Source organism: Chenopodium album, chromosome 19 (genome assembly GCF_948465745.1).
Source record: "Chenopodium album chromosome 19, dcCheAlbu1.1, whole genome shotgun sequence".
Classification (NCBI taxonomy): Eukaryota; Viridiplantae; Streptophyta; class Magnoliopsida; order Caryophyllales; family Amaranthaceae; genus Chenopodium; species Chenopodium album.
The window spans coordinates 6,243,696-6,253,554 of NC_137852.1; the positions used below are offsets into that span (position 1 = coordinate 6,243,696).

The 9,859-nt window shown below is 31.6% G+C and overlaps 2 protein-coding genes across 2 annotated transcripts; one reads left to right on the forward strand and one right to left on the reverse strand.

Annotated features, from left to right (window-relative positions):
* Nucleotides 1-3,880: 3,880 nt before the first annotated feature.
* On the forward strand, nt 3,881-7,791 carry LOC145594947 (agamous-like MADS-box protein AGL15). The gene is made up of 8 exons (XM_081651297.1): nt 3,881-4,261; nt 6,092-6,167; nt 6,435-6,499; nt 6,590-6,689; nt 6,808-6,849; nt 7,014-7,055; nt 7,148-7,320; nt 7,414-7,791. Exons 1-8 carry the CDS (start codon nt 4,080-4,082, stop codon nt 7,484-7,486), a joined length of 753 nt encoding a protein of 250 aa, XP_081507423.1. The 5' UTR covers nt 3,881-4,079; the 3' UTR covers nt 7,487-7,791.
* A 270-nt stretch (nt 7,792-8,061) lies between these two features.
* On the reverse strand, nt 8,062-9,234 carry LOC145593893 (protein BPS1, chloroplastic-like). The gene is made up of 2 exons (XM_081650253.1): nt 8,419-9,234; nt 8,062-8,172 (listed from the first exon to the last, which is right to left on the reverse strand). The coding sequence occupies exons 1-2, from the start codon at nt 9,232-9,234 to the stop codon at nt 8,062-8,064; spliced, it is 927 nt and encodes a 308-aa protein (XP_081506379.1).
* Between the last annotated feature and the right edge of the window lie 625 nt (nt 9,235-9,859).

A 9,859-nucleotide genomic window follows, 5' to 3' on the forward strand; every position in this document is an offset into this window, starting at 1 on the left:
TCTTTCTTAGCCTAGAATCGGAAAGTAGATTTCATTGGACCACCCTTCCAAAAATTTTGACATGAAAAATAAATTGGGTCATGAGACAACCTTACAATTAGCTCCAAATCATGCAAACTGTATGAAACACAAGTCATCACAATCCACCCCCATCTTTTTTACTAAGATGCTCGCCATACAAGTTATAATAAGTTTGGCACTAGTAATTTTGGAGAGCATATTACTTTACTATGGTTTAGTTTTGGAATGTTAGAGTAAGAGTGGATATTCTCTTAATTAAGATACAAATGTCCAATTCTTTCATCTTTGTTATAAGTTGGAGGATCCTATACTCCTATAGTTTTTTTCCCCCTTATATAATAACCCTAGCTAGTACCTATTTAACTAGAAATGAGTGTGTAAGTGTATTGTTGTGAATTCTCTCCCACAAAAAGAAAATCATCCTACTAAAGTAAGAAAAAAATAACTATTAATATGATTATTTTATAATTCCACTTAATGAAGAGGAAAGAGTGATACAAGTGGAGTTTCTAAACTTGGTTAAAATATATTCTTGGAATTTAAAGATCAACCCAAATTAGGAAATGTAATGGAACTAGAAACTTTAGCATTTCAGCAAGTTGTTCTTAGAATGGTATTTAACCAATTTCTCAAAGTGGGTTTATGCGCATTTTCTGCTTCATTTCTTTTTTTAGTTTATTTAGGGATAGCCTATGGATCTTAGATTGCCTTTTGCCAATTTATTTCATTTTTTCCCCCAAAATCTTGCATTTTAATTACTACTACCTTTTTCAGTTTTTTGTGAGTTGTGACTTGTGAGTCGTTCTTGTTTAATATTCAAGCAATTTTAGTGTTCAATGGCTATTAATTGTATTTCTTTTGCATAAATGAATCTTCTTTTTTCATCTCAGTTAAAATATGATGACAAATTAATAGCTAGAGCAAGCAAATTAATTTAGCTTTTCTTCATACTCACCCTTTACTATATTAAAATGAAATCTCAAGATCTCATTGGCATTAATACATTATTCCTAGGATAAATTGTCATTTACCTAAATGTTAGGTAACTAAACAATAATATTAGCCCCTACATACGTATGTATTAAGCTTTATCTTCAATCTACAAAAATGCTCATTAGGAATTAATTATTCGAGTATTTTATTTTTCCACTTAACTAAAATGCATAAAACAATATTTAAAAATCAATATAAAACAATCAATTGTTTCCCAAAAAAAAAAAAAAAAAAAAAGAAAAAAAAAAGTGATATTTGTGTTTGCCTTTTTTTGTCTAGTCGTCAACAAAAGAGAAGAAAAACAAATTTCTTTGGTACTGGTATTACGATATAGACTTGAGTCAAGACTACTTTAATATGACTAGCTCTTTAAATTAGGATTGGAATAAGAGTGTTGTGAAAGCTAAGAGAAATAGCCTAAAAATTTTCCTTAACATGGTGTTTTTTTATAAACAAGTACGGAGTAACACAAAGTTTTTCTGTCTATATCATGCTTATTAGTGGAGCCATGTTAAGAAACATAATACCTAAACTACTACGGGCCTGTTCACATTTACTTAATTTCAGTTCAGCTCCAATCAGTTCAGTTCAGTTCAGTTCAGCTCCAATCAGTTCAGTTCAGTTCAGTTCAGCTCTTAATTTCCCTCTCTCATAAAATATTCATTTCAGCTCAATTCAGTTCAGTTCAACTCCAATCAGTTCAGTTCAGTTCAGCTCCAATCAGTTCTATTCAATTCAGCTCAATTCAGTAAATGTGAACAGGCCCTACATATTTTTTCTTCATTCATATAAAAATATAAATCGCTAGTTCAAAATATACTATTAATAAGACAATTTTTTCTTGACACATAAAGTAAATATACTCTATAACCATATATATACATATATTCATAAATCTAATTATATAAAAACTTCGCGGGATAAGAATTTATTTTATATTTGACCGTCCATTTCATTACCCATTCATATGTCCATATATTTTTTTCCTATTTTGTAATCCCGATCCCATGCCCTTGATATAATAATCTCCAATCTCAACCCTATATTCTCATAATACAAAAATCCCCTAATTTAAGTAATTTCCCTTTTTTTAGAGGACCTACGCAGTTTGATTTTGTTGAATAAATGTAATTGGTAGATCATGCTTCCCTTGTTTTTTTTCCTTTCTTTAAATTTTGCCTTACTCTATTTCTAGTACTGATATTCCACTTTAAGCTATTACTCCATACGAGTGCACATGCATGCTCTTTTTATTTGGATTTGAAAAGCATATCACATTGGAAATATTGCTTTTTGCACAAGAACTAAGTTCACACTATTCATACTATATATGTCATACAACCTTATAAATTTTTTGGGAATATCTTAAATGCATTTGTGAGGGATATACATGGAAAAGAAGGTAATAAAGCTATAAAAGTAACTACGTGTAGAAATATTAAATGAGTATATAACAACACCAAATAAGATGTGACGTCGTAGTTATATTAGTATCTGCTCGTACATTAGGATTACGAATGAAGAAAACCAATTTATTCAAAAGTTAATCGTCTCATTAAAGGAACGAAAAATATTAATAGTCCAATATAACAATTTTTAATTTTAAATGTATACCTATCTCTAGTTAAGGAAATTTGATTTCAAGATTATGAATAAAGAAATTTTATATGTTCCGTAGTTAATCATCTCATTAGAGAAGAAAATCTCTAGTTAAGGAAAGCTTAAGCTTAAAATTTAATTTGCAAGTGCCTTTGTATTTTGAAACATTTTGAGAAAAAGTAAAATTAAACAAAAGTGTGTAAAGCACGTAGTCAGTATTTCCAAAATTTACTGATGTGTCCCCTCGTACAACAAATGATAAATCTCTTCACTCTCTTTCTATTCTTCACCTAAAAAAAAAAAGGTAAAAAGTTAAAACATTAACTCCATATTTAAACGTAGTCACCAAGATTTCCCCCTATTTTGGTACCATCATATTGAGTATATCACATCAACAAATCCCTTTTTTTCTTTTGTAGGAAAAAAGAAAACAAATGTGAAAATTGATTTTGTTTCCTCTTCAAAAAATAAAAAAAAAATTAAAAAAAAAATAAAAATTTTGTTTCCTTTATTCTATTAATAATTCTATTTATTCTATTAATAATTCTATTAAGTAGGACTTGTATCATACAATGATACAAACTTCCTTGATTTAATACTGTCATACAAAATACTATATTAAAAGACACCCTTCTTTTTTGTGTTTGCTATTTTTTATCAACTCTGTTAGTCTATTACTAAAGCTAATGATTTTTAATGGGTTTTTTTTTTTTTTTTTTTTTATTTTTTTTTTATTTTTTTTTTTATAATATTATGTTTTGTTAAGAGTTCTTTATTATGTATTCGGGTTTATCTATTGTTTATTTTTCTTACGAGTAATTTCTTTGATGATTATTATCTTTTGAATACACATACCACTCTATGTGCACCCAATGACCCAATGATGCAACATACTCCAAAACTCTATACTTATTTTCTAATCGTACTCCATAAATCGTACTAGAATTTGCGTAATTAATTACTACTCGTATTTATTTAGGTTTATGAATTTTCCTAAAATAATTTGGTATCCCTTCAAAGGAAATAAAAAAAAGAGGGTGTGGGTGGCCCACAAGTAGGCACAAAAAATACAGAAAACGGTCTAAATGTGGCAAAAAGGGTCATGCAACAGTGTAGACTTTGCCATGCAGACTTACCATTTCTAGGCGTTCTCTCTCTCTACTTTCTCTCTCTAAAAACCTTCTCTCCAATTGGAGATCAAAGGATTTCTTTATAATCTCTCTCTTCTCCTCTTTTAATCTCCTTCATTGTCCCTCTTCTTTCTCTTTCTCTCTCCATTTTTAGCAACCCCCATTTTCTTCTTTTTCTAAGTTTAGAACAATTACAAAAAAGGAAGCTTTTTTCTATATATTCTTAAACTAAAAAACAGGGGAGAAAAAACAGGGGATTGTTGATTTTTATCTTCATTTTTTTAGGGTTTTTAAGAAATTAAATTGTGGGTATTTCTGGGTTTTTGTTGAATTGAAATGGGTCGTGGTAAGATTGAAATTAAGAAGATCGAAAATGCAAATAGCAGACAAGTTACATTCTCCAAACGTCGTTCTGGGTTGCTTAAAAAAGCTCATGAACTTGCTGTTCTTTGTGATGCTGAGGTTGCTCTTATTATCTTCTCTAGTACTGGAAGACTCTTTGAGTTTTCTAGCTCTAGGTAATTATTAATTAATCTTCTTCTCTTTAATTAATTTTTTTTAATTTTGTAGGGAATTTCTTTTAAATATATGATTTTTATTTTTATCCAAAAACACTAAAAAAGGGAGCTTTTTTATTTGAGGATAAGAAAAATGTTATCTTTAGTATGTTGCATGTTGAAATTTCTGGGATTGTTATTACAAAGGTTTGATTTTTAAGTTTGATTGTCGGTAGAAAATTTTGTGTTTTCTATTTTCCATTGCATGTCATGTTTAATTTGTTTGACCTTGTTGACTACTAGTCTTGTTGTTTTTTGTCAAGTAATTTCCTTGAAATTATTAACAAGTTAGAACATTCAACTTGTTTTGATCGTCAAAATTTGAATAGTAAAAGAAAATTTTGTGTTTTCTTTTTTTTCATTGCTTTAAATTATTTGTACGAATAAACTTGCTATTTTTGGGTAGAATTGCAAAGCTATTTCTAAAAATATCCTCTATTTAATTTTAAGCCCCGGAAAGACTCTTCTACTCCTTTCCTTGCCCGATTATTTTTTGGTACACAAATTTTAAATAAGTAAAATATAATAAAAATTAAAGCTTTGATGCAATTTTTTCTTCTTTTTTCTAAGAAAGTGAAGTTAATTGAATACTTTTTTTGTTGAAGTGCATGATTATTTACCATATTAGGTGAAATAGCATTATTAGTAACCAGGCATGTGTGTTATACGAAGTATGTCATTAAATGAGTAAAAAATTAGGAAGCATAAATTTAATACTATTAATAATAATAAAAAAAAATTCAAACTTTTTTTTTTTTTAAAAAAGTTTGTAAATATACTCCTAACATATTTTGCCCTTTTAAACCTCGAACCAGGTATGGTCTGGTTTTTTGAGCACTCCTATGTGGTGTGGCTGAAATTGAAACATGTATGTGTGTCCACAAAATTAGCCTTTGTCATTTTGAAGAAGCAAAGCTTTAGTGTATTATGTGAAAAAAGTGCTTTAGACTTTTATTTTAGTTATGCTTTATATACATGGTGGCCAATTCATTTCAAGTGCACTTTTACATGTACATTTGGTGAAAATCTTTAATTACTTGAATATGGGTATAAGAGAGTGACATGACAAAATTTTAGACATATATGTAGAGAATTGGACATGATTGAGTATAGGGACACGACGTTTATGAACTATATTCCAAATTCTAGAAGCAAATCTTTTGCAAAGAATGATTTTTTCTTACATGAATCTGTTCTGTAATACTTGTAAACATTTTTCTTAAAGAAACATGTATGGATTTCATACCCATTGCCCATTCGGATATAAATATAGAGTGTTGTCTGAGATAAATGCTCGTGAATTGTGATCGATGAAGTGTTAAGGTACTTAAGTAGTAGGCGGGGCATGGAGGATCGGGCACCATAAACAAGAGGCGATAATCATGGATAATCTTGATTTAACTTTATATAAATCTTGTATCCATGAATGGTTTGTGCTACTGTTTGTATAATGAAAAAAGTAGGAAAGAATTGATGTCCATTGTCCAAATACAATGTATGGTAGTTGTTTGCACAATAATCTTATGCGTGCCATGAGAAGGAAGAGTGGTATTTATACATGGGCTGAGCACTGTAATTGATCGTGTATATAGCTATGGTTTTGGGTCCGAGGTGTGTAGCAAAATTATAGTGTCGCTGACTGGAATTTATACATGAAGACATGCTAGGCCACTGGGAATGTGAAAAGCCATGGCAAATGTGCACTTTTGATTTGAATTAAAGCTCGAAGTTCTATTATTGCTACAAATGTGTTTTGTTATGTGTTCAAGTGTTTTGTTTCATTATGCGCAGCATGAAGAGAACAATTGCAAGGTACAAGAATGCTCTGGAAACTTCAGATGTTTCAGTGGGAAAACCAAAGCTTCAGGTACAGGGGTCTGAAACTCGAATTCTGTTTTTAGCTCTCAGGGAAGAGATTACATTGTCATACATAATTGATGATTATAAAGATTTCTCCCTTTCTTTCTGTTGCATAGTTTGACATCTTTTACTAGCAGAGCCTTTGAATATTATCTTGAGACAGTAGGGATGGATAATGTTAAAGTATCTGATTAACGGTAGAGATGCATTGTGTTGATTATGGCCAACTGCACAATCATTAGCCTTTCTTATTAAACTATGCTCTTATTAGCAGATTGAAGATTTGAAGGAGATTGATAGTCTGAAAGATGAGATATCTAGGCTCCAAGTGAAACAAATGTATATTTCCTTGAACTTGTCATCGATTCAAGCCTGTGCTATACTATTTTACACTCAATCACTTGAGTAACAACCATTATCAATTTACAGGAGGTTGCTGGGTAAAGATTTGTCAGGCTTGAGCATGAAAGAATTGCAGCAGCTGGAAAAGCAACTCAATGAAAGCCTACTGTCCATAAAAGCTAAGAAGGTGGCTTTAGTTTTGTGGCGTCATTTGTTTATTTCTGTCTTCTATTTGAGGCTACTCGTACTATTGTTTGACAAGCTCCCACATCAATAGAAATTTATGTGAATATTTTCTACTGCAGGACCAATTACTGATGGATCAACTAGAGCATTCACGCGTACAGGTACTTCACCATAGCTGGAAATTTGTTAGTATTTGATGCTGATATAAAACCAATACTTATTTGAAGTTAGAATTTTCTATTTGATGTATGATGTTGGCCTATACGCATGACTCATGATGTGTTATTCCTGAGTCTAACGATGCGGATTTTACCTTGTAATCTAGGAGCACAGGGCCATGCTAGAGAATGAGACTCTACGCAGACAAGTAACTTTCTTTTCTAATCCCCAGTGAGCAAGTTTTAATGTGTGGTGATCTAATAATAATCAGTGTTAACTCAGCTTTTGTCTGATCTGTAGATTGCTGAGCTTAGAGGATTTCATACACCATCTGACCGCCCGGAACCTATGTACCTTGAATACTATCCCATAGCAGCAAAGGTTTCCTCTGAGACAAATGCAACTTCAGGTTCTGATGCAATCTGCAACAGTGAATATGACAAAACAGATTCGGATGTTACCTTACACCTAGGGTACATTTCTCTTCCCCAAATTTCACAACTACAAGATTTTATAGATTACTTCTCTTCGCTTAATATAAAATCTTTGTTGTTTCTTACATTCAGGCCACCATGTGACAGCATTCGAAAGAGGAAAGCAACTGAGAGCGACAGTGGAAGTCCAGCAGCTTCTCCTTGATCATCTTTCTCTGCCTTATTGCTAGCTGCTGCTCAAATTGGCACCAGAGATAGCACATTTTGGTAATATATTATAGCCAGCAGGATATCTATGGCACTCAGTCGACAACTTGACATCATATATTAAATAAGTTGTAAATATTTAGTTAACTACTTGTAGTATCAAATAGTCTACTCCTCTTCAGACGAAGAGCTATCTGTATTGTCATACAGAAAGAGCTTTACCAAAGCCTATGTGAATGATATATTAGAATGTCACTAAACTTGTGTCTTGTTTAAGTGAACATCATATAAACCAGCAATCCAGAATCCCATTCATGGTGGAGTATGATGGTTAAATGTACATATGCATTCATGCAGATGGTGGGAAACTAATTTTGCAATCGAAATTTCTCAAATCACTGTATAAATTCCAAAGGCAATAATAAACTACTTGTAATCGAACTCAAATAACCTGTATGAACACTGAAAGCAAAAACTTTGTACTCTTTGCAATCGAAATTTCATTAATTTTATGCATATAAAGCATTACAATACTTTTCACAAAACATTCTTTACTACAAACACTACACTTCTTTACTTAGCAACCCTTGACCTAAATTCTACATCGGAGTCCTTTAGGGGTTGAGATTTTCCTCCTCCCCTCATTCCGAATGAGTCTAACCTACGAAGTTGAACTAGATTGACCTATACAAATATACAATTCACAGGGTCGCTACAATTCTCACGAAGCAATATACTCAAACTTCTCAAACTACTTAACAAACTTTGAGGCAAGCAACTATACATCGATACAAAGAAAAAAAAAATACACTTGTTTTTACTAAACATTATTCTTTATTGATTTAGACAACATACAAGAGAAATTAAACCTTAACTACTACTTTTTGAAAGCCTAAGACAATCAATTAACTCACTTCTCTTAGCCAAAACCTCAGAGAAGAAGCAATTAACCTCTTTATTAACCAATTCCAGTAAATTTTCAAGTTTCCCCAACATCTTCTTCAATTCCTCTGCATCCAACTTCTTTTTATTGCAATTTTCACCTTCAACCAAATCAGCTTCAATCTCTTTTACTGCAACATTTACCTCTTCAATCTCTTTGACCATCAAATTTTCACCAATCCCCAAATCAAAACCCTCAAATTCTGTAGAATTCAATAAACCCACATGATCACCTTTTCCTTCACTTAGCCCACATAACAAAACCCTAGAAATTACCAAATCAATCCCTTTTGATTTCACCATAGCTTCATAAATCACCCTTTCTTTATCACAATTAAAGCTTTCAACACCCTTTTTCTTGCAATTCCCAGCTTCAATTTTTTTGGGTTTGATTGGTTTCAAATGATGAAGAGCTGAAGAAGGAGAATTAGGGATTAAACTTACAGCATGACAGAGAGTAAGACGAGAAATACCCAGATGAGAAATCGATGAACTGATTGAATTCAAAGCATCTAACATGTTCAAAGTATGTGAGAGATAATCTTCGGCTAAATTTCCCTTCCATTTTGAAAGTGGGTAGTCTAAATCTTTCACCAATTTTGCAAATGCTCTGTTTTTTTCCTGTAAAAATTTGAAACAGGGGATGAACCAAGAGAGAGACCCATATCTTTTATCAGAGAGCAATCGATTCAAGCTCTCTGATAAGTAAGATTGGAAAGATTTCAAAGCAATTGATTCAGAAATATCCAGTTTTGGGTTTGATTTTTGAGGGAATTTGGTTGATTTCTTGATGAACAATACCATGGAAAATTCACCCAATTTCACAAGAAAGCTCAAATCTTTTGGGTGGAAATTTGATGAATTAAAAAAGAAAAAATTTATTTAATAAAATTGGGAATTTTGGAAAATTGTGTGAAAATTCATGCAAAATGTTTTGTTTTATATAGTCTCTGTTTTGAGGTGGATTAGTCAAATTGTGGTTATCTTAGTTGTGTCAGCAAACACGTCTCTATCCATTTTATTAATTTCAAAAAATTTGTTCAAAAGATAAATAAAAGCATAATAAAACACGCTTCTAAAGTTCTAATTCTATGACTAAATTTATGACACTGATAGGAGTGTTGAGAATTCCGTGTGCTGATTCTTGATGTTTTGCTTGCCAAGCAAAAGCAGTTAGCATATATTAGGAAGGTTAGTAGAAAGTATCTCATTTACTTATGCACTTCTGCACTATGGTTTATTTTTAGAATGACTATTGCTAAGAAGTTTTGAAAACGTGTTTTGTATAGCATTTTGAGTTGCTCGCTCTAAACTTTTAGTCAAAACACTTTTAGGGGGCGTTTGGTTCAAACAATGGTATGGGTTTGGAATGAGGAATGAAACGTGGGTGGTATGGGGTTGGAACTTGATACTTGATTTCATGTGTTTG

Bases quoted from the DNA above. Each gene is read 5' to 3' on its own strand.
- LOC145593893 (XM_081650253.1), bottom strand. From the start codon at position 9,234: ATGGTATTGTTCATCAAGAAATCAACCAAATTCCCTCAAAAATCAAAC. The intron at 8,173-8,418 runs GTTTTGGCTAAG...ATATTTGTATAG, and splicing joins TTAATTGCTTCTTCTCTGAG to GTCAATCTAGTTCAACTTCG.
- LOC145594947 (XM_081651297.1), top strand. From the start codon at position 4,080: ATGGGTCGTGGTAAGATTGAAATTAAGAAGATCGAAAATGCAAATAGC. The intron at 6,850-7,013 runs GTACTTCACCAT...CTTGTAATCTAG, and splicing joins TAGAGCATTCACGCGTACAG to GAGCACAGGGCCATGCTAGA. The intron at 7,321-7,413 runs GTACATTTCTCT...TCTTACATTCAG, and splicing joins GATGTTACCTTACACCTAGG to GCCACCATGTGACAGCATTC.